Consider the following 26,035-nt stretch of genomic DNA (forward strand, 5'->3'; position numbering starts at 1 on the left):
CCTCCACTTCAAACCAACTAACAGTATAATTTACATTTCCTTGACCTGTATACAGGCATTGGACATTGATGATTGATGACACAAACTTGAACCACCTTTGACCTCACTATTGCCTCTGCGAGAAGATGCCCTTACTTTTGCAATGCACTGTATCTAATATATGGCTGTCTGTGTATACAACCAGCCAGAGGCAGGGAACAAAGGCTTCTCGATTTGTCGATCAGGAGCCGAAAAGTTGAATTGTAAGAAAATGTAAATAAAAGATTACAGTGTTATTTGAAACTACACTGGAGAGTTTTTACACATTATGTACAATGGCAGCCCCAAGTGGCAGCGACTAGTAACTTGTACTACTAGTTGTACCATGCCACTGATGCTCATTGTGATAAATATATCCAGCATTTTCTTTTAAACAATATGTTTACTGTAATCAGTATGTATTATATGTTCTGTCATGTCATAGTTTGTTTCAACTAAACTGAAATGACAATCAGACTGCCTGAAATTAAATGAACACTGAATTTATTTAGTTTGCCATGCAAAAACATATACCGGTAGTTGCTGTCACGCAAATATCTCCATATTTCTTTAGTAGCTAAATGAATGCCATACTTCATCCTACAAGGGTGTCACACAAAAGTAGTGAAAATAGCAGACACGTTTAAATTTAAATTAAATTGTAGAAAGAAAAAAAGGGGAACGTTTTGGATATACAAGGTTTCCAGCAATAATATACTATACATATTTCATCAGTAAAATAAATTTGAAAGTCTTTATTAAACCAGCATGGCAAAACAGACTGCAAAATCAATTCAAAACTGCAACAGGATATGCACAAAGAAAGAAAAATGTGCACCCGCTCACAAAACCTTTCTATTTCCCTTGAGCTTATTCCATTGCCTTCAAATTGTCTTGATTTTCATACCAGTCATTTCCTGCCATGCTGATTTAATACACATTTTATTACATTTGTATCAGCAAAAAGGATAGGTATTTTATTTCTTCAAGTATCAGGTTTCTTTTCTTTAAATTTCTTTACATTTCTTAAACCAGTGAATTATTTCCTCAGTCTTTTGTACTATGGATACGTGCCCCAAAGGGTATTTGTTTCAAATGTCATCCAAGCCTTTTCTTCTTGTACTGTGATAGCTTGAGCTTGTTTCTCTGATGTTTGGCCAGTGAGTAGTTATAGAAGAATCTTTGTGATTCTCCTTTTTCTTTAAAGGCTTTTGTTTTCGGTCGTGATTGTTTGCATAAATAAGATCAGAGTGTATGGTCAGAACTAACCCTGGAGATTTGTATGTCATAAGCAGTGGTGGACAATATACTCGACCCAGGCACTTGAGTCAAAGTATAGATAGTCCTGTTAAATATTACTCAAACACTAAGCGCAAGTAGCTCAGTCAAATTTGTACTTGAGTTAAAGTAGCCTACTGGAGTACTTGCTTTTACAAAATGTAAATGCTTCAATACATGCTTAAATAATATTAACTGTAAATGTATTCTAAAGTCCAACTTACAATATTAATTTTCTTTTTAATCAGTGCATTGCTATATTGTATGCTGTATGATGTATATTTTAGACAATTTCCATACAAATTCAAAACATATCAAATCTATAAGCAGTTACTTGCTATCTAAAATGTACTTAAAGGGGAAGACCACCCATTTTCAATATTGAAATATGTCATTAATATACCTAGAGGAGTTGTGTGGAAATAGAAAAAAAGTTCCCCCCTTCTGTGTTGCCTAGAACTGGAGGATTGATTTGGGGGTTTGTGTTGTAAAGTACAATGTGTGATGTCATCAAGTTGTAATTTACAATACAAACCCCAAAATCAATCCTCCAGTTCTAGGCAACACAGAAGGGGGGGAACTTTTTTTCTATTTCCACACAACTCCTCTAAGGTATATTAATGACACAGTTCAATATTGAAAATGGGTGGTCTTCCCCTTTAAGTACAGTACTCAAGTAAATGTACTTAAGCACAGAAGTAAATGTACTGAGCACATTACTTAAGTAAATATACTTAATGTTAGGGTTACTGTCCACCACTGGTCATACTGTATGTATTATAAATCATTTTGTTACTCAGATAAAGAATAAAATAATGAAGACCAGTCTACTATACATGCACATATACACACACTCACACACGCGCACGCACGCACGCACGCACGCACGCACGCACGCACGCACGCACGCACGCACGCACGCACGCACGCACGCACGCACACACACACACACATGCACACACATGCACACACATGCACACGCAGGAAACCACATGCATGCCTGGGATGCCTTCTGGCCTGTAACCTAATGTGGGCAACCTCCTAATATAGGCATTTCCCTGCATACAGTACCTCCGTTTGATAAGTCAGGGGGGCGAAAAGCTTTTTCTCACAGGTCACAGGCATGTCTTGAGAATAAACTGATAGGTGACAGATAGACTCAAACATGGACATACACGCTGTAGAATGACATTTTAGTCCATCTGTAAAATTTCACACAAGGCAGACGAAAGAAAAAGTAAATAATTGCCTTCAAGTTGCTATCCTGTCCTTTTCATCGTTGTCTACAGGGGAAGTTCATCCGAATCAACTTTGACGTTACCGGCTACATCGTCGGGGCCAACATCGAGACCTGTATCCTCCCTCACAGGACAGCCCGCGGCAGCTGAAAGACAGAAAAGGATTGTTTCCAAAAAACCAGGACGGGTGGGAGGAGTGAGAAAGACGGGGAATGTGTTGAGTTTGGAGCTTAAGAACTTAGAGAGCCGTGGTTTTGGCTGTAGGGTTCTGCAGAGCTTTACGCTTTACCACAAGAATGCATTTTTGTACTTTGTGTTCCCCTGATAGGCTGAGACCGAGGGGATTGGACCACTCAAAGAGTCACGCATTCAGAGTCATGCTTTCTTAGAGTTTGTCCATGTTTATTTATGTCCTGAGAGTAGAGCCATGAGGCTGTTTTCAGGGCTCCAATTGATTTTTTTTAATGCTTGTAAGAGGAAAAAGTGCTGAATTGATTCCTCATGATTTGGGTGTTTTTTAAAACATTTCCCATTCCAATAAGATTGATTGGTTCTGTACTTCATGGGAATTCTTGCCTGAAATATTGTCGTTGCCTAGGTTTCTGGAAAGAAATTCTTTGTTCTCTCTTAAACTCAGCCAGCGATCACAAAAAAATGAAGCTTTCTTTTTTTGTATCCTTCGAAGTAGAGGTTTTGAGTAGGAATGGTTTTTTACTGCGTTTTTACACAGTAAAATGCCAATGGTGAAAAGTAATTGTGTTTTAACCACCCTAGTGCCTATTCTGGGCACATCATAATCGGCAAATGTTCAGCAAAAAATAATGACGTGTTGTGAGCTTTTAAATTGCCTATTTCTGGCAAAGAGATTTGGTGTAGAGGGGAAAAATGGAGCGGGCCAAGGATAGACCCCTGGCGAACCCTGGTCAACAAAGCTTATAGGGTTAAAGTGGTTAAAAACAGTAGCATCAGTGGTTACAGTACTGTAGTTACTTTGTCCCACATCATGTGATATCTTGGTCAGACCTTAATGCCTAACTCTCAGACCTTCTGGAGAAGTCGAGGGCCATCAGACAGGCCAAAGATGAGAGAACCTTCCATATCTTCTACCAGCTGCTGGCAGGAGCTGGGGAGCACCTGAAATGTGAGTGTCCTCTCTCGTATTCTGTAAGGTGTCTTCAGGCATGGGAAGACTTTGAACTTTACTGTTAGTATGGCGTCACCGAGAACACTGCTCCCTCATTGGCTAAAGTCCCTGCCTTTGTACTGTCAGCCACATACATATAGACAGCACCCTTTTTGCGTTCTTGATGACGTCACCACCAAGTGCAACTTGACATAAATAACATGTGCCGACTTGCCCACACACATAAATACAGACACCACCGAACAGCACCGAAAGTAGTACTTGTGCGCTCTGCTGGCGCATAAGTAGGTAATATGGCCACAAGTGCAGTCTAGTTGATGACTGTAAATGATATACAGTAAATGACATCAACATTTTGGTATAAAAATGGCATAGTCTGGCATACTGGCCGATACCAATACCAGCATTTTAGGCAGTTTATCGGCAGCTTTCTGACAGACAGCTGGATACAGACAGCACCGAACACATTACTTGCGCGCTCTGCTGGCACAAGTAATGATAGTGACCTGCATGGATTTGTCACTTTTCTGTTCTATTACAGTATAAACTCACTCACTCAATCTTTCACTTGCTTGCTTGCTTTCTCGCTTGCTCGCTCGCTAACACACACACACAAACACACACACACACACACACACACACACACACACACACACACACACACACACACACACACACACACACACACACACACACACACACACACACACACAGACACACACACACACACACACACACACACACATACACACACACACACACACACACACACACACTGACTCACTTAACTCTTTTGCCGCCATTTAGATTTACATTCTGCTCACAGCCATCAAAGTAGCTTAACTTTGCAAATTTATAAAAAAAAATAGCCATCCATTATTTCCTATCGCGGTCTTGTGTAAAAGACGGCTGCATTGCTCACACGGAGCATTGAAAAAATCCACAACATTATGGAGCGAGAGGCTGCTCCTCCCCCTCTGTTTGCATCAGTTTTCAGTCATAGAAATAGAGAAACTAGATCCAGGCATTGAAAACCACCAAAGAAGTGATCCCGCCGCCATCATTGTTTATGTGCGCTCTAGATTTAAGACTAACGTTACAGGAGCTGCTGCTACTGTACACACCTGCACCACCCCTCATCTGCTTACAGTGTTCAGACCGGTAAAAGAAGAACGCTCGTTATGGCGCGGCGGACATGTGAAACAAAGAACGAGCGCTCGTTTATCAGTAAAAGCTATATTGCTAGTCTAGTGTAAATGGTTGAATTGTCTCCTCTATATGTAATAGCAGTAGGATGAAGTTTCTGTCTCATGTTGTTCCTCTCTGACAGCTGACCTTCTGCTGGAGGGTTTCAACAGCTACCGCTTCCTGTCCAATGGGAACATTACCATCCCTGGCCAGCAGGACAAAGACAACTTCCAGGAGACCATGGACGCCATGCACATCATGAGCTTCTCCCATGAAGAGATCGTCTGTGAGTCGGCCTGCACCAACAGACACATCCCCAAACATTATACCCAACCAAATCCTGTCCTCTGTCCATTTAACTCTTGAGACTCAGTGTTAATATGGTCATATTTACACTCTCAACAGAAGTTGCTTGATTACAATACGCTGCGGACGTAGCATGACTTCTTTTGGTTCTAAACTCTTTCTGTTCTACTTGCCATGGCAGGTATGTTGAAGGTGGTGTCTGCTGTGCTGCAGTTTGGAAACATTGTCTTCAAGAAGGAGAGGAACACAGACCAGGCCTCCATGCCTGAAAACACATGTAAAGACAATCCATAAACTAACCACTAGAGTAGACACTAGTCTGTACTTCAGCTGTGGCCAGTATGTTCGTCCAGGGGTTGATAACACACTACTCTGAGGTCGACATTCAACTCTGATTATGTATTTTAATGTCAAAACAGTGGCTGGTGAATTTCACCCAATGTGAAGTGAGCAGTGGTCATCTTCAGACTAGGATTTAAGTCTAGGATTTACAGGCTATGCTACACACACCCGTTCTGCTATGGCAAAACGCTGAGGAAAAAGGCTACAGACACACGCACAGCCACTTATAGGAGCGGTTTGCACCGCTCAAAAAAGATTGCTGTGAAGTACCTCTATGAATTCGAATGAGTCTGATGCTGAAAAGGAGTATGCTTGCTCAGCGATACCTTTCCTCGATAAATAAAGTAAAAAAAAAAAAAGAAAAAAGGTGTAGCGGTGGGAAGTCTGTTTTGTAATGAGGTACCCCCTGTGTTCCTTCTGGTCCTATCAGGTGCCCAGAAGCTGTGCCATCTGTTGGGAATGAATGTTATGGAGTTCACCAGAGCCATCCTGTCCCCCAGGATCAAAGTGGGCAGAGACTATGTGCAGAAGGCACAGACCAAAGAACAGGTGAGATGCTGTCTCATGGTAGAAAGGTTGCATTTGGCGCACAAGATACACAGTAAAATGGACCCTTGCACAGGTTCATTTTTACACTCTCAGAGTTAAATGAACCCTCCAGATTTTACTGTGCATGTACAATGGAGAAAAAGAATATCAAATGAAAACCTGAAAACTAACAAGAGTACAGAGACATTTGTCTCTGGCTTCGCTGTGATTGAAGTGATGATGTCTCATGATGTTTGCTATTAGACTCTTGGTTTAGCTTTAGGCAGCATTTTGCTATAACCTATGTACCACCCATGGTTTTACTTTCTCATATATGCTGCCATGAAGCTTATGGCCATATGGGTCACATGGTTATCTATTATTCATGTCATCGGTCTCTCCTGATCTCTCTCCCTGGACTTTGAAGTGTCTATGTCTCTCCCCAGGCGGACTTTGCCATTGAAGCTCTGGCTAAAGCAACATACGAGCGTCTGTTCCGCTGGCTGGTCCATCGCATAAACAAGGCTCTGGACAGGACAAAACGCCAGGGGGCCTCCTTCATTGGTATCCTGGACATCGCTGGGTTCGAGATCTTTGAGGTGCTTACATCACTGCATTGTGCTTGCAAACACAAACAGTCCAACACTGAAACGTTAGTTTAGTTTTAAGCACATGAACCCTAGCATCCCTATTCTGGGGTGATAATTTAGCAGAGAAAAGAAAAGACAAAACTTGCCATATCACAATATTACAATATCCAAAACCCAGACGATATCTAGTCTCATCACGATGTCGATATAACATCGATACATTGCCCAGCCCTACTCACTTATTTGACAATAGTTTGAATAATACCACATTTAAATGTGTATTTTTAGACACAATAAGCCCATTCCCAAGATGCACCACAATCCTTCATGGGCAGATGTGACTTATGGGGGCTACTGTAAATAGTAATAAAGAAATCGCCGGCTTGCAGCCACTTGCATGCCCCAACCACTGAAATCAGTCATTAAAATCCCTTAAACAATAGAAAGAAGTAAATTAAAACATTTTAACACTCGTCTTTTCTTTTCTCTAATTAAAGCTGTCCTTTAAGCTAACAAAACGACACCATTCCTCTTGTTTCGTCATTCTACTCTCTCATACTCTCTCTCTGTCCCTCCAGCTGAACTCATTTGAGCAGCTGTGTATCAACTACACCAACGAGAAGCTGCAGCAGCTGTTCAACCACACCATGTTCATCCTGGAGCAGGAGGAGTACCAGCGAGAGGGCATCGAGTGGAGCTTCATCGACTTCGGCCTCGACCTGCAGCCCTGCATTGACCTCATTGAGAGACCGGTTAGTGGTGTGTGTGTGTGTGTGTGTGTGTGTGTGTGTGTGTGTGTGTGTGTGTGTGTGTGTGTGTGTGTGTGTGTGTGTGTGTGTGTGTGTGTGTGTGTGTGTGTGTGTGTGTGTGTGTGTGTGTGTGTGTGTGTGTGTGTGTACGTGTGTCATGGCGGAAGGTTGAACGTGAAGTACAAGTGAACCAAGAAACCACACCCATTATAAGTAAGATAAGATAAGACCTTCAATGATCCCACGAGGGAAATTCAGTCACCAAAGAGCACAGCAGCTAAGATACAGGTTAAGATGGAAGTACTGTAGGTACAGCACGATAGAAAGACATCGCAATTACCATTGTTAATGCGATACACACAAAGATGCACTGGCAACCTCTGTGGAGTGTGCTGTGCGCATTTCTCCATATAAAGTATGCCTGTATATTGTGCAGATATGAGTGTTTACTGTTTATAAGTATGCATGTTCACGTGCATGTAACAAAATGTCCCTCCTTGTTGTCCCCTGCCTGTGGCTGCAGACCAACCCCCCTGGTATCCTGGCTTTGCTGGATGAGGAGTGCTGGTTCCCCAAGGCTACAGACAAGACCTTTATTGACAAGGTGCAACAGGAGCAGGGCACGCACACCAAGTTCCAGAAACCACGTCAGCTCAAGGACAAAGCTGACTTCTGCATTATTCACTATGCAGGAAGGGTATGTACCTGTATGTACAGGAGTGGTCTGTCTGTCTGTCTACCGGTATCTGTCTGTCTGTCTGTCTGCCCAACTATCTTCTGCTACCAGGAGGGCAAGGAAGTATGTTTGTATTATATTTTTTTATTTTCATACTGTGAATCAAAGGAGGTTGGATTAGGCTGAAACTTTGCCCAAATATGGAGATGACTGACATCATAGTAGTGGCATCATAGATGACATAGATATTCCATGTGAAGTCCAAGGAAGGAACAATGAGGTTTGTTTCTCCGCACAGCAGCTGCTGATGGTGGCGGGTAATGATGGAATATGGCGGAATACGGCGGATTATGGCGGAGATGGAGAGATCGACCTTGAAGATCTCTCCATCGACCCTGAAGACCTCTCCATCGACCCTGAAGACCTCTCCATCGACCCTGAAGATCTCTCCATCGACCCTGAAGATCTCTCCATCGACCCTGACGACGAAGATCGACCCTGACGCCAGTCGTTTTCCGTACTGTATCGTGTGGACACCTTTGCCTTTGTTATGGCTGTTTCCAGTCATTGGACATATGGGGATCTGCACTTCCACGGGTGTCATCTGCGACTTTCGTGGCCAACTTTTTGAAGACAATGTGGCCTTTTGGAAAGGGAGACCAACAAAGTACTGGAGGCTTGACTTGAATAAAGTGTATGCTAATGGCCCCAACGCCTGGGACGCCGCTATTCACGATGCCTCCGAGGAGTACAGACACAGGACGTACAACCTCTGCTGTGACAACTGTCACTCTTACGTAGCCATGGCCCTCAATCTAATGGACTATGACAGTAGAACCTCGTGGAACATGGTCATGATTTGGCTGCTCTTTCTCATCCACGGCAAACATGTCAGCTGGGTCGGATTCCTAAAGATCTGGCTGCCTTTTTTGATGCTGACAGGGGTCATCCTTACAGTGGCCCTTCCGCTCAATTTAAGGTGACCACTGTGGGAACAGCAGGGAACTGCAGTTGGATGCAATGCTTGACCAAGCCCCCAAAACCACAGTAGAATAGCGATGCGGCCGTTGCCTGGTCTCTGTCGGATTGTAATTTTAATGCGCCACTGCACATGCTTCTACCATTTGAAACCCTATTGCGCCTGCTCTGTGCTCATGACATCCGCATTTGGGCACCCGAATTTGGTGCTCAAATCGAGAAAAACAAGGAAGCAGAGCGTTCTTCTGGGCGCTTTCAAATGCTGGTGAGCAACTTTCATTGAAATGTATTGAGGACTGGCCAGTCCGTCCTCTAGATATATATCATAACTCTATGGGCTTGACCCTTCTAAGTGATATGGGAGTCGTCACTCTGTGTTCTGCTCATTGAAGTTGGGGCGTGTGAGGGGGTGTGTGTGAATGAAGACCATGCTCACCCAGATCTCCAACCAGGAGACGAAGATCACAGAGACGAATGCCAACCGTCCACACAGTGGACGCCTGCTCTGTTCTCGGAGGAGGGCAACCCATTAACAAGCACTTAAGCTGGCTTATTTGAGGAGAGCGAATAGATTTTAGTGAAGTTGTTTTGATGATTTGTGAGTTTATTAGTTCCTTAAAAATATCACACCCCGTGTGAAGTGAGCGGTACAAACATACAAAAGTGAGCGGCAAACCCAAATGTAGGAGCGGTTAGCACCGCTCAAAAACACGAAGTCCAAGATCCACATGGAAGCCATGCCGTTAATTGACCCTGTTGACCCTTTCAATGATACTTTTTAAATCAAGGCTTTTTTTCTGGTCACTGCTGCTGTTAATTTCACTTTTCTCAAATCAATTTTTTTAATCTCATATTTATGTCTAATTTGTGCTTCATCACAGAGGGATGTATTTTTGGCGTGTGCCACCATTGTGTAACAAAGCATGAATTAGTAGCACTTGTAGCACTTGCATTTCTTCTGCAGGACCAGTCCCACATTACCTCACTAATAGGACATGTATTTCTGAGCTCGAGAGTAATTGACCAGATGAAATATTCATTTTTAAACCATTACTCCTATTCAAGTCCACTTATAGCCTCAGATCTTTCCATGTTCGCAGTGTTTGCCAGACCCATGAAATGGGTAGGCCTACATAAGCAAATGTCGGTCTGTCCCTTTTCTATATAAAGGGTATATATGATGATGACATGATGATGACATGCCTACAAAAGGCATGATGTCATAAATGATGATGACAGACAGGGGGTCTGGCACAACCAGGTTGACCTGGTCTAGTTTTCTTAGTGAAGCTCTTGTTTCTGGCCAGTGTTTTTTGTGGTCCCTTTCCTTGGAGGCAGCAGACCTTCACTCCTCTGAAAGCATAATTAACCAGGTCATTGCTTCGACACAAAAGCCCAGTTGTCTTGCTTCTGCAGGAAACCCACATCTGGTTCGCATTGGTGTGACTGTTACTCCACGCTGCCTGGCCGTTACATAACGGAGGCTATTCAACCTTCACCTTGGCATGGTGGTCTGCCATCTGGAGAGAGGAGACACATATTTCAGAACATTCCAGAGGAGGCTCTCCGTCAATCTCCACATGAAAGCTAATATCGACCCCAGAATGATGGTTTAATTAGATTTACCCCTTTTCTCTCCCTCGCGCGCACGCACGCATGCACGCACGCACGCATGCACGCACGCACGCACACACACCTAACACAGACACGCACATGTAGTTGTGTACATACACAATGTAAAACCACCTAACCTCATTTCTGGACGTGAACCGTATCATGACAAGCAGGGGAAAACCTCATAATCATCCAGATGCTAAACCTCTTCCAGTATTCACTTCTGGATCCAGCATTACATTTGAACTAGATCAAATAAATGCTGCAGGCCAGAGCAATGTTGATGTGGAAAATGAGTGCAAACATAGTGGGTTTTCCATTCCCATGCGCTTTGATCAAATCCATATGGACGACTTTGTAGCTCTCTTATCTTAAATCTTTGACCCCTTCTCGATTACCTGTTTAGCCGATACAATGAACTCTGCTTTTTAGAGTTCTTGTCAGATGTTTCACATGCACTAAATCAGAATCACAAACACATGAACTTAGGAATAAATCCATAAAAATGCCACAGAAACTGGTGCCAGAAATAAACTGAAGCTTAGATTTTTTTTCAATGTGGTATACTTTATTGTACCCTTGGGGAAACTTCTCTGCATTGACCCATCCTAAGGAGCAGTTAGCAGCCTCTGTGCAGCACTCAGGGCCAACTCCCGGTTGTAAGGCCAGTACCTTTGACCAAGAGCACTGGCAGGAGTATACTAACATGTCTGTCTTTTGTATAGTCTCAGCTGATTCCACGGCTGCATCATTATTAAACCAAGTCCCAAGATGAGACAACTTGACTCTTTAATTGGTCTAGAGGTTGAGAGACTGTCTAGAGATCTAACTAACACCTTTGGATTTGAAATATCAGAAAATATAGAAGTAGTAGTAGAAGTAGTATAGTATAGTATAGTATAGTAATCCAGATATGCAGAATGGTTGGCTGGTATTAAATGAATATTAAGTATTTTGCAATACTTATTTATTCATCATGACCTTCAAGCTGCACTGGGTGTTTTGTTTATGGTTTCTGTCTCAAAGAAAGAGAATGATGATAGGCACGTGATGATAGGCAGGTGCCCATGACTGGGCATGGGTCAGATGTGAACCATTGATGTTGTAAGTTCATGGTTTTGTTACCATGAACCATGGAGCCACAATACACATTAACCACGTGAACCCTAGCGTCGCTTCTCTGGGTGTGTAATAAACTTTTGGTAAAAATAGCAGATCTACACACTCACAATAATGCATCAAAGAGCTTGTAGATTGGCTATTTTTGGCAAAGTATTATAGACCCCTGGGGGATACCGGTCAGCTAAGTATACAGTTTTAAGTGTTAAAGGGTTTAAGTCAGTGGTTTTCAACCAGTAGTCCAGGGACCACCAGTGGTCCTTGAGGGGGTTCCATTTGGTCCCCAGCTAAATGATGGTATGATGGAGTTGGTAACCAAATGGACTCTCGACTCTTATAGATCTTTAACTCTTGAGAGTGAGTATGAGATGAAACCAAATGTACACCGGGTCCATTTGGTTTCATTTTATACTCTCAAGAGTTAAATTATTGTTAAACATCTGCATTATTTAATTTACAAGCAGTGTACACAATTAGAGAATGTAGAAGAATTGTTATTTTCATCAACGTCTGCCTGTTATCTCTCTTATGGTACAGTACCAACATCATATACAGCATGGAATCTCATGGGTCTGAGAGGCTACAATAAATCTCATCAAATGGTTGTCTGTGGCTCAAATGCTGAATAAGCAATGGACCTTGATATGACAAAGGTTGAAAAGCACTGGTTTAAGTGGTTAACCCAGACTGCGAACGCATAACTGTGTCACCACTATAACCATTATTTTATGCTTCAACTATTAAAAAATAGCATATATACAAGCTCACAGCGCAGCACCGAGTGCCGCGCTGCGAGCTTGTACAGTAGATCTGCTATTTTTGAAAATCGTGAAAATGTGTGCAAATCTGTTAGGATTTAGAAGACCTTTTTAGGTATTTTCAGGTCTAAATGGGTTCTAAGCATACAGGTGTTGTGCCTCCTCAGGTGGACTACAAGGCTGATGAGTGGCTGATGAAGAACATGGACCCGCTGAATGACAACGTGGCCACGCTGCTGCACCAGTCAGCTGACAAGTTTGTGGCTGAGCTCTGGAAGGATGGTGAGTCCCATAGATCTGTGGAGACACCTCATGGCTCACTGAGCTCACTCTAGCGTCTCACAAGCTGTTGCCATCGGGGATGAAGCAAGGTGCTATATAAATATGTATATTATGTATCCTGTCCTACCGATGTCTTTGGTTCACATTGGCACATTTCACTCAGGTTTTTCATCTCACTCATGTCACTTTGTCTGTTGACCTCACTCAGCAACAAAATAAAAATAAAAATAAAATAAAACAATTCAAAGGAGGCAAGCAGTGATCACCCCATGATGCGCACTGCAATGTAGTTTCAAATGCACTACATTGCAGATGCTTTTTTGAGAGTAAAAAACGAAAAAAGAAGAAGACACGTTTGACATGCATGATCTGGGCAGATTGCCCCAGGAAATGTGCCAATCTCAACCCAAAACAACAGTATATTAAAATTGGCTAATGGGCAGCCTCCTGTTGTCACTCTGACAGAGCCAAAATATGCCAAATATGGAGTGTGTTGTCTAAACTCAACGTGTAGTCATCATATATGGGCATATACAGATTACATCAGTGATCTCCGTGTATGGGCATAAAAGGGACAAGGGCTCACAGATAGGCTACAGAGATTCGGTTGTCCGTGACGTTAGTTATGTCCATACATGGAGTTCCATGCTCATCCGAACACTCATTAGGACACTCATACTGTCTGTGACGTCAGTTATCTCCATACTTGGAGTTCCGTACTCATACAGACACTCATACGGACAGACACTCATACAGACACTCATACGGACACCCATACATACACACAAAACCAGACGTACTGTAGGAGTGGTTAGCACCGCTCAAGAAAGGGAATGTACAGTCTAACTAGAGTAAAACATTAAGGCCAGTTACCTTAGCAAGCCTCTAAAGTGAGTGAGGAACCCAGTAGTCCAAGAGCAAAAGCGTGACTCTGAGTGTAAGTGTTTCCAAACAAAACCGTGTACTATAGGAGAGGTAATCCAAAACCAGATTATTATCTGTCATAGCCAAATGAATGATTGATCAATTATTTTTTCCACTCCAGTTGAGCACACAATGATTTTGTTTTGTTTTCTTTTAACGTTCATTTTTGCTGGAATGAAAAACCAAATGGAAAGGAAGTGATTAAGTAACTGTTTTTGGACTAATCTGTGTCCTGATTAATAATCTGCTACTATGATAACCCAAAGTCAGCCTGAAATAATAAGAATGCTTTGGTAAAGGCGCATGGAATGTTCCGCTGGCATTTAACTATTAAATTCTATTCTCCCTTCTTATCGTCACTGTCGGGCAGAAACCTTCCATATTCCTTTTTTTTGGAGCTGTGTGAACAGGCTCCCTATACGTGGCTGTGTGGGTCTGTCTGTCTGTCTGTCTGTCTGTCTGTGTGTATGTAGCCTGAACTTCCTAAACTTCGGCACGCTACTAGTCCCACAGTTTTGCCACCACACACTCGCGCCATATGTCAAATCGACCGGCTTACTCAGGAATCGTGGGCTAGTAACTTGCTAAGAGAAAGGTTCAATAGTTTAATTGATATTAATTTATTAGTGAATTAATTTTCCCCATTGACTTATAATGGGAATCGCAAAAACTCACATTCAATTATTTGTCTCTCGCAAACCATAGGGGCTAGAGTTTCAAGACTTGGAGAGGAGGTTCATAATGACTTCAAGGATTAAATAAAAAATAATTGTGTCATTTGGCCGCATGGTGGCGCCATAACACCCCACTTTACGTTTTGGCCTGTAACTCTTGAACCGTAGGTCGGAAAATTAAAAATATTTTTTCCCTGGATTCCTTGGGTCATGACGCATCTCCCCATATAGGCCACGCCCATTTGCGCCATGATAGATTTCCCGCCATCTTGAATTTTCTCCAAAACACACTTTTTGCTCCTTTTCCTACATATTTTCTTCAAATGTCACAAAAATCGGTACACATGATCCACACACACACACACACACACACACACACACACACACACACACACACACACACACACACAGCTCCACTTCACACGGGTGTGATTTTTTTTCTTCATGAATCAATCCTATTTTTACTACAGGTTGTGAGATTGTAGATCAGCTGTTGCTATTATATGATTTTTTGGAAAATGTTTTCATATTTACATGCCCAAACTAGGGACGCCAAGTTGAACATGGTTAAGGCTGTCTGTGGGTTTTATTAAACCAGTGTTAACAAGAGCTTGTGACAAAATAATTACTACATTGGATCCATTGGTACTACAGTATTTTCTGGACTATAAGGCGCACCTGACTATAAGGCGCACATAATAGACGCTACCGTTGCGTTATGCATCCAACAGATGGAGCTGTGCTAAAGGGAATGTCAATGTCAATGAATGATCCATATATAAGGCGCACTGGACTATAAGGCGCACTGTAGTTTTTTGAGAAAATTAAAGGCTTTTAAGTGCGCCTTATAGTCCGGAAAATACGGTAGTTTTTCCATCCTTAAAAAAACTATTGGGACATTCAAGGTTTCTGCCCGACAACAAGATGAAGGTTTCAGCAAATCACTGACAGTTTGTGATAACTTGGAGTGTGTGTGTGTGTGTGTGTATGTGTATGTGCGTGCGTGCGTGCGTGCGTGCGTGCGTGCGTGCGTGCGTGTGTGTGTGTATGTGTGTGTGTAAACCTAAAAAGGCATATAGGCTATCTTCTCCCTCACTGTCCTGTCTTCTCTTTCCTGTGTCTCTGCCTACGCGTCTCTAGACATTCAGACGTTTCAGAGAGCGTCTTTCTATGACAATGTCTCTGGGCTCCATGAGGCTCCAGGTGAATGATAAGAAGACTTCTATTTGTGTACCACTCACTGGCTTCTCTCTGTGTAACACTGGCTTCACCTCTCTAACAATGGCTTTTCCTCACTATGTGGCTGCACTGTTAGGTCTCCTCATTGGTTCCCTGCTCTCTCATAGCTGCACTTTGTTCTTCACAAAACCTCTCCTCTGGCTTTGCATGGCTGGACTGTCTTTGTACTGGTACTGATACTGAAAATATCAGTTCATACGGCAACAAAAAATGGTCATGACTCAAACACATTCGGTAGAGCTGTCACCTCGCAGCTAGAAGGTCCCTGAAGGGGCTGCTGTTGGCGCTGGGGTCGTGTTCTCTCCTCCGCGTCATCAGTGCCCATACCCAAGGTGTGGTTGGCGAAAGGGCCTTTCTGTGTGGAGTTTGCATGTTCTCCCCGTGTCCCCTAGGGTAGTTAACCCTCACAAAAAACATGCATTAATCCTGGTCTCTATACTGCCTCCCCCTGTCCAGCTGGGGTGGCCTTATGGAGGGGAAAGGAACTGTTTGGAATAACGTGTTCCTTCCATGTGTGCGGGTTTCCCAACTGGTCTGAGCACAACGGTGGGGGCGTGGGTGGGTGTGAGATGTAAGGGAGCATTTGTTTTCGGTGGAGACGACGGAGGCGCGCCGTCTCAAGCGGACTTGATCCACGTGAGACACCGGGAAACAAGCCAAAGTGAGCGAGTCACCGTGTCGAGCGTTGCGAAGTCCGCTTGAGCCGACTCATCGCTGTCCTAGTTATGTACCGATAGGGACAGAATTGTAAATCTTCGCTCAGTTTGGGCTCTCGCCAGGTTGGCAGAGGGAGAGTAGTGCTCAGGATTACAGTTTAGGCTATTGGCACTGGGTGGAAAATGGGTTACAAAATCGTGGAATAAAATGTTTGAAAAAAGAAAGAAAGTAATCGCACTGCTTATTGCATTGTAGGAATCAGTGGACCCATGTGAACATTTTGATATATATAATACAACTATACAATTGCAGGAGCGTTTATGATAATATGTGAAAGATTCTAGCAACACTATATGTGTGTATTCCAAAAACTGAAAAGACTATTATAGAAACGTATAATACTAAAGTATTATAGATTCAAATTCAAACTGAATAGATCCCATAGATTCCAAACAAACATAATTTTAAAGCTTGAATTACGTTTCTCTGTGAAAGTATGACAGACTAGATTGGGTGAGGCGCTAGGGTAAACTAAAGGATTGCTTTCAATTGTGAGGCACATAATAGGGTGATATTTCATACTATGAAGAGGATTCATGCAAAACAAACAACAATGGTCTTTGTTATGGCATGCTGGTCTTTGAAACCCAACTCTCCATTTAAACTGATACAAAAAGGAAATACTCTAGTCTGTGAGCCACCACAAACAGAGGATATGCCAGGCAGCAGGTCTCAAAGGGATAGTTCACCCCCAAAATGACCATTAATCCATTACTCGCCCCATGGTGACTTGAATTCTTGGATATTTGTTTAGTTTTCGACACATTTCTCAGACAATATTTTGAGGAGACTCTCTGTTTCTCCATAAGGAACAAAGCAGGCTCTTTGTGTCTCCATAGGGAGCCACTACTGGTCATCAAATTATTGGCTTAGGAATGTGAGAAAACAAAGAAATATCCATGAATTTAAGTCTCCATGGGGTGAGTTAATCGATAAGAAAAAAAAGTTATATTTTGGGTGAACTACTCCTTTAAATAAATGCACTGCTGCATACTGTTTAAGGACAGTGTGCTATAGGACTAACCATCCATCCATCTTCAACTGCTTATCCGGAATCAGGGGTAATAGTTCCAACAGCTACAGTATAGGACTAATGTGTCCTATATCTTCTTAAAGCCCCATTCACACTGGCCAGATCCCGTGCCCGATCAGAGCTCGGGCTGAATTGGAACCCCGACACGATTGGATTATGTTAATGGACTTTTTATGACCTCGGAAAGGCCTCCGAGAATATCTAGCAAGCTTGATATTCTCGGGCCTTGATATTCTCGGGCCATCGGGTAGAAATCCTTTACAATTCTTGTCGTCTGAATTATTGTCGTCTTAAAGCTTATGACCCCAAACTGACCCTGAGTGTGCCTGAGCTGACTGCAGGGAGACAGCTTGTCCTTAAACAGCCATTGTTGAATCTAAAGATTATTTAAATTCCTGCTTACTTAAAGGAGCTATAGTCAACTTTTTCATTGTAGTGCCGACACTTTGTTTACATCCTTGTCTATTGACTAGAATGTAAACAAAGTGTCGGTCTGACAATGGCCAAAATAATTATTTTATCATTATTTTGCGCTTTTTGTGGTAATTTTTTAATAGAAACACATATATGAAGTTTATTTTTTTATAAAATATTTTCGAAACATTATTTTTATTTTAGCATCCGTTTTTCAAGAAAAAGTTGACTATAGCTCCTTTAATTTATCATGTATTTGGCACTAGCTGTGTTCCAAGATTCAAGATTGTTGTAACCTGCAGACCAGTTATCTGATCCAGCTCTCATTCACTTTATTGTATTAAACGTGAGGGGACAAACAAACAATGTAGCATTGCTTTCACCGGCTTTCAATTTAACTGAACTATTAAGGATCAATGTCCTTGACTTGAGATTTCTCTGCAAACAATAAAATTAAGGGATATGGATGCCAATTAAAACTGTAAAAACAAATATGAAGTTGCATTGTCCATTGTTCTCACGTTTTTGAAGTGAGTGAAAGTTACAGTATATATATATTTTTTACAGTATTGATGTGACTGAATATTCGGCCACCAAATATTTTTGGCCGAAAAGTGTTAAAAATGCATTTCCGGTTTTTGGGCCAAATAGTTTTTAACGCTGAATAGTATTTCACTGAATAGTGTGAAGAACAGGGGTCTAGTATAATCTCTCAAAATCACCATTATGGAACCATAATGGTGATTATTATTTTAAGTTAATCATGTATTTTGCATAATCAGGTAGCTTTACAACAAAGGTACAGCAATGACAGCAATGATATAAATTGTTATAAAAAAATAAGTATAAACATTACAAATTTATATTAATCATATTCGGCTATTCGGTTTTCGGCCAAATGTTTCCTATATTCGGCATTCGGTTTCGTACAAGAATTTTCCTTTCGGTACATCCCTACTTTACAGTAAATATTATTTTCACAAGGATACTGACACGAATTTTGACCTGCTGGTCAAGATTAAATAGAAGAGTAAAGTTCCATAGCTTTAACCATTTAAGCCCTCTTCACAATTTTTTCAAAAATAGCATCTGGTATTTTTGAAATGTTTTACAAATCGGGAGTTCGGGACACATCGGCTGCATAATTGCCAATACCGATGTCGTCAAAAAAGCAAGTAATGGCCCATATATTGGCCTAACCGATATCGGCCTGGCTCCAGTCAGGTATTTCCATCATGACAGCCATTCTGTTAGATGTTAAAGGTGTCTGATGAATCTGATGATCTCTCCTGGCTATGCTCTGGTGTCCAGGTCTGCTTGACTGGAAAGCTTGCTATGGACTCTTAGCCTGCAAAAGACAAGGTCTCCTGGTTTAACCACTTAAACCCCATAAGTCCCTCAGGGCTCTATGCTAGAGTATTTTCACTTTTCTGTTATTGTGGGGAAAACATTTGCTGAAAATAGCAGATCGTCAAGCTCACGACGTGTCGACGTGCCGATCTGCTATTTTCTGCAAAAGCTTTCCCCACAATACGGATACTGCGGTTTAAGTGGTTAAAAACAGACGCTATTGTCCAGCAGTGGATTGTGTAAGAGTTGCACGGATAATACTGTTGTAGTAGCCCAGAACTACATCAAGGACCACCATCTACTGTTTTATCACACCAGTATCAAACAGTAAAAACTGCATCCTTGGAACTACACATTTCATTGACAACATTCTCTGATGAATATCCATCTTAGATCAAAATGTTGTCAGAAATGTGTATATAACTTGAGTATCAAGGCTTTGTTTGCCCTTTGTGATTTATTCAAATCAAACATCTCACCTTTAGTGATGTATGTTCCAGTCAAGTAGTATCACACTATTAATCACCACTGTGTCCACTTCACTAACGTTACTCCATCTCTCTCTATCTCTCCAACACTAGTTGATCGTATTGTGGGTCTGGACCAGGTGGCAGGCATGAACGAGACAGCATTCGGTGCGTCCTACAAGACCAAAAAGGGAATGTTCCGTACCGTGGGCCAGTTGTACAAGGAGCAGCTGTCCAAGCTCATGGCCACACTAAGAAACACCAACCCCAACTTCGTCCGTTGCATCATACCCAACCATGAGAAGAGGGTTAGTGTCATCTTGGTACTCAGACCAGTCATTTGTCAGTTATGGTGTCTATTTATTTTTACACATACAGAACTGACACCAACTATGACCATATGGAGTGTTATTACTGGTCTCTTTTTTTAATTAATGGAATCTTTAGAAGAGGGTGAGTCAGATGTGGTTGTTGTTTTTTAATCTGACTAGTCTCAAGTCAGTATTCAGTACTAAGCTATTAATCTATATTTTATCTGACTTCATTTTCAAAGCTTATAGTCGAAATCTATTACAATTACAAATCCTCCTCATAGGTCAAAGAAAATCCCACTGTATTATGATACCATCCGAAAAAAATAAATAATAAAAATACAAGAGACTGAAGTCACTTTCGAAACAACAAAATCAAACAATAGCAGAAGAGACAATTAATGGGGGTCTGTGGGCTCTCAGTGATGTATTGCCTTAGGTTATCCTACTATAAAATGAACACCTCACATGGGCATTGACCATTGGGATATGCAGGGAGTGAGGAAGTACATTTTGAACCTTTCCCAAATTTAAGCTGCTTATTAGCTCCCCCCCCCCCCCCTGGAATCTGTAATCGCTCTGCCGGACGGTGGGTGGAATTAGTAGTGTTTAGTATAGTAGTGTTTCTCAAATGGAGTTACTTTGGGGTACTCCTAGAGGTACTCAGAAAGCTGCTTCTTTAAAAAAAATCTCACCTAGTGTGAAGTAAGCGGTGATATATAGTTATATCAAGCATCCCACTAGCCAATCACAGCACGCCTTTCGAAGCTTGGCCAATGGGACCCTGGGCATACAACAAACTTTGAGCAGAGATGCCAAGATGTAGGCCATATCTAGGCCAGACGTGGGCCATGCCTCAGTTTACTTTAGGCACAGACATTTTTTTGGGAACCGGACAAAGCCAGATGTTGGAGCTTAGCTCCTTCCAGGAGCATCCCTCAAAAAATTCAACAATTACTAAATATTCATCAGCCACTCACCAATAGAAAACAAGATACCAGCAAGCTTGTTGTATAATCTTTTGACCCTGCCTGAGTGAACAAGACAAGATAAATCAAGAAATACCAAATATTCATCATCAGGAAGAATGTTCTGTGCTTGTGAAGGGGGAACTCAGCTGAACAAATATTGTAGCACACTAGTAATGAAATTGGAGCGCCAATTTATGACTCAAGTCTTGCACTCAGGCTGAGTGTACTGACTTAACTTGTTCCAAATTCTGCTCCTTCTTCTCATCTTCGTCACCACCCTTCACTAACTCCCCCAGGCAGGTAAATTGGACCCCCACCTGGTTCTGGACCAGCTGAGGTGTAATGGAGTTCTGGAGGGCATCCGTATCTGTAGACAAGGCTTCCCAAACCGCATCGTCTTCCAGGAGTTCAGACAGAGGTACTATCACAGGCCAGGCCTGCAAACATGTACTGTATCTTTAATAATCGTTGGCAACCCTATATACATGAAGGAAATGAACATATTTTCATAAAATGACCATGTTTCATACCATGTTTTCAGAAACATGATAAATGGGTGGATGATATAGGGCACTTTGTTGCTGGCCTGTTTTTGTCTATGTAGCGATGTCTTTGGTTCTATTCCATTCTATTTTATTCTATAACATTCTATATTCTTTTTGGTTCTGATCTCCCAGTAGAAAAAAGTTTCTACAGTAGAAAAAGCTTTTACTGGGAGCTACAGAACAGTGTGCGGACTTCCCATTTTCTCCATTGTACGTATTTTAGTTCAGCAACTGTGGAATTTTTGTTGAGATGTGCGTTCTTCCCTTTTGGACTATTTTCTCATCTCCCACTGAGCTGAAAGTATCACTCTGTTCTACTCTTTCTGGACATGATGTATGCGTGTGTGATCCTTAACAGTGACTCCATGTACTTTGTTGATGGATGAAACAGATAGATGATGTTTGATCTGCACCGAACTCCACCTGTCACTGAGTGAATAGACAGGCCTGTTTGGAGAGGCCTCTTTCTTTCCCTCTCACCCTCTTACCCTCTCTCTCTCTCTCTCTCTCTCTCTCTCTCTCTCTCAACTTGGAGGTAGAGTGAAATGCTTACACTGTGGTTTTAGCCATCAAACTCTATCTCTCTCTCTGTTCTTCGGGCAGGTATGAAATCCTCACTCCCAATGCCATTCCCAAGGGTTTCATGGACGGCAAGCAGGCCTGTGAGAGAATGGTAAAGATCTGGATCCCTTTATTGTAAAAGTCAAGCAATATTGTGCTTTGATTACCACTGTAAGATGTAACAAGGACTCAGTTTATGTTAGTATTCAAGAATAACATAAATGTATGTCCAGTCCATTCTGAAATCAATAGGATTTTATCAATAAGGCTGTGGGAATGTGTGGGATAGTTATAGTTATTGTAACATGAGCTCCATATTTGACTTGTTCTCCCAATGTTTCATGTAACTGTGTACACTCATTAACACACTCATCCCTCCCCATCCATCCATCCTCTGTAGATCCGTGCTCTGGAGCTGGACCTCAACTTGTTCCGTATCGGCCAGAGTAAGATCTTCTTCAGGGCCGGAGTCCTGGCCCACCTGGAGGAGGAGCGAGACCTGAAGATCACTGACATCATCATCTACTTCCAGGCGGTCTGCCGGGGATACCTGGCACGCAAGTGAGTCCACATCTAGTGGTCGCTATTGTTTTTTTTGCATGAGATTCTTAACCTCACTCTTGTCTCCTTTTGAATTATTCATCTGATATTGAACAAACTGTTATTTGTTTCTGGCGAGGTAATGAATTTTTGAATTGTCACGCACAGCCACGCAAACTTTCCGAAATCTCAGACTCACATAGTGAATCTGGTGCTGTAAATCTTAAAATCTGCATTCCTGAACTTTTGGAATGCAGATTTTAATGAATGAAACTTAATTTGTATGTATTATTTTAGTATGACAATACCATATACGTAGTTCATGTGCAGTGGTTGGAGTGGGTCTCCCTGCTCTTCTATTGAGAAATGTAGACCCAGTGTTTGGATAGCAACACTGTTGACGAGAGGTATTGCCTGAAGCTCATCTACGCAATATCTCCCCTGACCAAATGTGCTCAGTGGTAGAGTCTCCCACGCGGGAGACCTGGGTTCCTATCCTGGGAGTAACATTTTACAGATCGCATCTTTAACTCAAAGCAGCAATCTGTAAGATTCTGAGTAGCTTTAAAATTGCAAAAAGATGAGAGTTGACATACACAGTGTTCTTTCCTGCTCCTGTTTGGCTGCAGAGCCTTCGCTAAGAAGCAGCAGCAGCTCAGCGCCCTGAAGGTCCTGCAGAGGAACTGTGCTGCTTACCTGAAGCTACGCCACTGGCAGTGGTGGAGACTCTTCACTAAGGTGTGTGTGTGTGTGTGTGTGTGTGTGTGTGTGTGTGTGTGTGTGTACAGTATGTGCGCGCGCGTGCGTGCGTGCACATATATTGTCGCCAAGTACACAAAAGTGAGGCTTTTCCCTTCAGAGTGACTTCACTTCCCAATGTATGAATGAATGGACCATTGTAAAGCGCTTTGAGCACTTGGAAAAGCGCTATAGAAATGCAATCCATTATTATTACAGTATTACTACTACTACTATTAATTACGTTCCTCTTTGTGTGTTACCCCAGGTGAAGCCCCTGCTGCAGGTCACCCGGCAGGAGGAGGAGATGCAGGCTAAAGACGAGGAGCTGGTCAAAGTCAAGGAGAAGCAAAGCAAGGTGGAGGGAGAGCTGGTGGAGATGGAGAGGAAACATCAGCAGGTCAGTCCCAACCACACCCGACCTCTGCAGAGCCACAGTGTCTATAGTATTTAGATACTATAGACTTCAAACTCGCCGTGCGTATCGGCTTGGATACCACTGATTACCTTTGACTGACTCTGTTGCCTTAAAGCTTAATTTTTGTAGACAAGGCTATATTTGATATATCCATACTTAATTTGAACTTGGTCTGCTGCATTAACTGAATATACACGATACTATATGTAGATACGTGCCACATTATAGGTCACCTTTTCCAGGCCACAATATAGGTCACTTTATCCCGGCAAATATTTAACCGCGTTACTGGGTGCTTGAGTTGATTGTTTAATTCCCTTGTGGGAGAGGGGGGGGGGGTATCTAGGGTAGCCATGTTCCATATATATTTTTAGTAGTTCATTGATCAGGCGCCAGTGGGGTTATTGAATTGCAACCCGAATGGAACAAGGGAGCTGTGACACACGCATGCATGCACTCCCGCACACACACACACACACACACACACACACACACACACACACACACACACACACACACACACACACACACACACACACACACACACACACACACACACACACACTGGGACTGTTGTCATTCTGACTTGACGCCTGCTCCTCTAGCTGATGGAGGAGAAGAACATCCTGGCGGAGCAGCTCCAGGCGGAGACGGAGCTGTTTGCCGAGGCCGAGGAGATGAGGGCCCGTCTGGCCGCCAAGAAGCAGGAGCTGGAGGAGATACTCCATGACCTGGAGTCCAGGGTGGAGGAGGAGGAGGAGAGGAACCAGAGCCTGCAGAATGAGAAGAAGAAGATGCAGTCACATATTCAGGTGCTGTGAGAGAGGGATGGTGGACGGAGTGGTGTGCTGGAAAGTAGTCTTACGGTATATAGTATCTGGCAAGATGTTACATGGACCTGAACAACTGTAAAATGCATATTACAACAAATATTCAAGTACCCTGTTTGCTTAACAATGCTCCTAATTCACATTTTAGGATCTTTTTATTCAATACTTTGTTATACTTAAAGATGCTGTAATGTTCAATGTTTGTGTTTGTTCAAATTGACACCTTCAGGCTGATTTTCTTCAACACATTTTTGGACACTGCTCCTACAGATTTTGCCCTAAAATCATGCAAAGCAGTACACAGTATGTCTACAGTCTTGACATCAACATGGATCTGTCCCATTTAGCGCCACCATAAGGCCGATTTTTACATGCGACCTGGCGGTCGCTCCTCTTACTGGTAGTATTTGTGTGTGTTTGTAGGACCTGGAGGAACAGCTGGATGAAGAGGAGGCTGCCAGACAGAAGCTGCAGTTGGAGAAGGTGACGGCCGAGGCCAAGATGAAGAAGTTTGAAGAGGACATTCTGCTCCTGGAGGACCAGAACTCCAAGTTCCAGAAGGTGAGACAGAAGGATGCTTCGGTCTACTCAGTATCAATATTATATTATTCACAGATTAAATGTTCCTTGAGCAAGTTTGTGAACCCTTGATCTATAACTATTGAATATCAGTCTCTACTGTATGTACATGCATTCCACTTCCCATTCCATTTATATCATCTTGCCTTTCTTCCCCCTTCAGGAGAAGAAGCTGCTGGACGACCGCATCAATGAGATGACCTCCACGTTGGCTGAGGAAGAGGAGAAGGCAAAGAACCTGGGCAAGGTGAAGAACAAGCAGGAGATGATGATGGTTGACCTGGAAGGTAAGTAAATCGTCTAAAGCCGTCCAGCAAACTTGAAAACAGTCACAGTGAGTTAAAGGGGGGTCCCCAGTTAACTAAGGAGAAGTTGAATTTCACTTTCTAAACCTTCTATGGTATCATATACTGTATAACACTAGAAAGGAGGTCCCAGGAACACATCTTTATTAAATGTGGGTCTGTGTACCTGAATGAGTACACAGATGAGTGTCTGGACTTAAAATGGTTGGCGAAATAAATAGTAAAGTACAATAAAGTTCATATAAAGGGCTGTAGTACGTTTTGTAGAAAATACCACTTAGAACAGGAGAACTTATTTTCAAACCATGGTCTCTTGTTCCCATCCAGAGCGACTGAAAAAAGAAGAGAAGACCCGCCAGGAGCTGGAGAAGGCAAAGCGGAAGCTAGATGGAGAGACATCGGACTTCCAGGACCAGATAGCCGAGCTACAGGCCCAGATAGAAGAGCTGAAAGTCCAACTAGCTAAGAAGGAAGAGGAGCTACAGGCACTACAAGCTAGGTACGTTAGACCTCCTGAGAACAAATCAGAGAGGAGAGTCAAACTGACTCCACTTCATCCCCTAGCTATAATTTATTTCTTCTTCCTGGTTGTTATTACAACTGTCAGGTCG

The 26,035-nt window shown here is 42.4% G+C and overlaps 2 protein-coding genes across 2 annotated transcripts in view; both read left to right on the plus strand.

Moving 5' to 3' along the window:
- The window catches only part of LOC308282558 (myosin-10-like), a 112,383-nt gene that overhangs the window by 74,949 nt on the left and 11,399 nt on the right, over positions 1 to 26,035 (plus strand). Inside the window, exons 7-26 of the mRNA XM_080722938.1 lie at positions 2,586 to 2,649; positions 3,577 to 3,675; positions 5,009 to 5,152; positions 5,354 to 5,449; positions 5,945 to 6,063; positions 6,489 to 6,641; positions 7,211 to 7,384; positions 7,905 to 8,078; positions 12,694 to 12,808; positions 15,547 to 15,609; positions 19,741 to 19,934; positions 21,205 to 21,326; positions 22,057 to 22,126; positions 22,415 to 22,575; positions 23,184 to 23,292; positions 23,561 to 23,692; positions 24,316 to 24,522; positions 24,964 to 25,101; positions 25,283 to 25,406; positions 25,752 to 25,923. Of these exons, the coding sequence (XP_080579064.1) occupies positions 2,586 to 2,649; positions 3,577 to 3,675; positions 5,009 to 5,152; positions 5,354 to 5,449; positions 5,945 to 6,063; positions 6,489 to 6,641; positions 7,211 to 7,384; positions 7,905 to 8,078; positions 12,694 to 12,808; positions 15,547 to 15,609; positions 19,741 to 19,934; positions 21,205 to 21,326; positions 22,057 to 22,126; positions 22,415 to 22,575; positions 23,184 to 23,292; positions 23,561 to 23,692; positions 24,316 to 24,522; positions 24,964 to 25,101; positions 25,283 to 25,406; positions 25,752 to 25,923 (2,630 nt within the window). The remainder of the gene's footprint in view (positions 1 to 2,585; positions 2,650 to 3,576; positions 3,676 to 5,008; positions 5,153 to 5,353; positions 5,450 to 5,944; positions 6,064 to 6,488; positions 6,642 to 7,210; positions 7,385 to 7,904; positions 8,079 to 12,693; positions 12,809 to 15,546; positions 15,610 to 19,740; positions 19,935 to 21,204; positions 21,327 to 22,056; positions 22,127 to 22,414; positions 22,576 to 23,183; positions 23,293 to 23,560; positions 23,693 to 24,315; positions 24,523 to 24,963; positions 25,102 to 25,282; positions 25,407 to 25,751; positions 25,924 to 26,035) is intronic.
- On the plus strand, positions 8,381 to 9,040 carry LOC308284106 (transmembrane protein 222-like; the record flags this gene model as incomplete). The annotated part of the gene is made up of 1 exon (XM_080724643.1): positions 8,381 to 9,040. One exon carries the CDS (start codon positions 8,381 to 8,383, stop codon positions 9,038 to 9,040), a length of 660 nt encoding a protein of 219 aa, XP_080580769.1.

The sequence above is a fragment of the Nannobrachium achirus genome, assembly GCF_963921795.1.
Source record: "Nannobrachium achirus genome assembly, chromosome: 4".
Lineage (NCBI taxonomy): Eukaryota > Metazoa > Chordata > Actinopteri > Myctophiformes > Myctophidae > Nannobrachium > Nannobrachium achirus.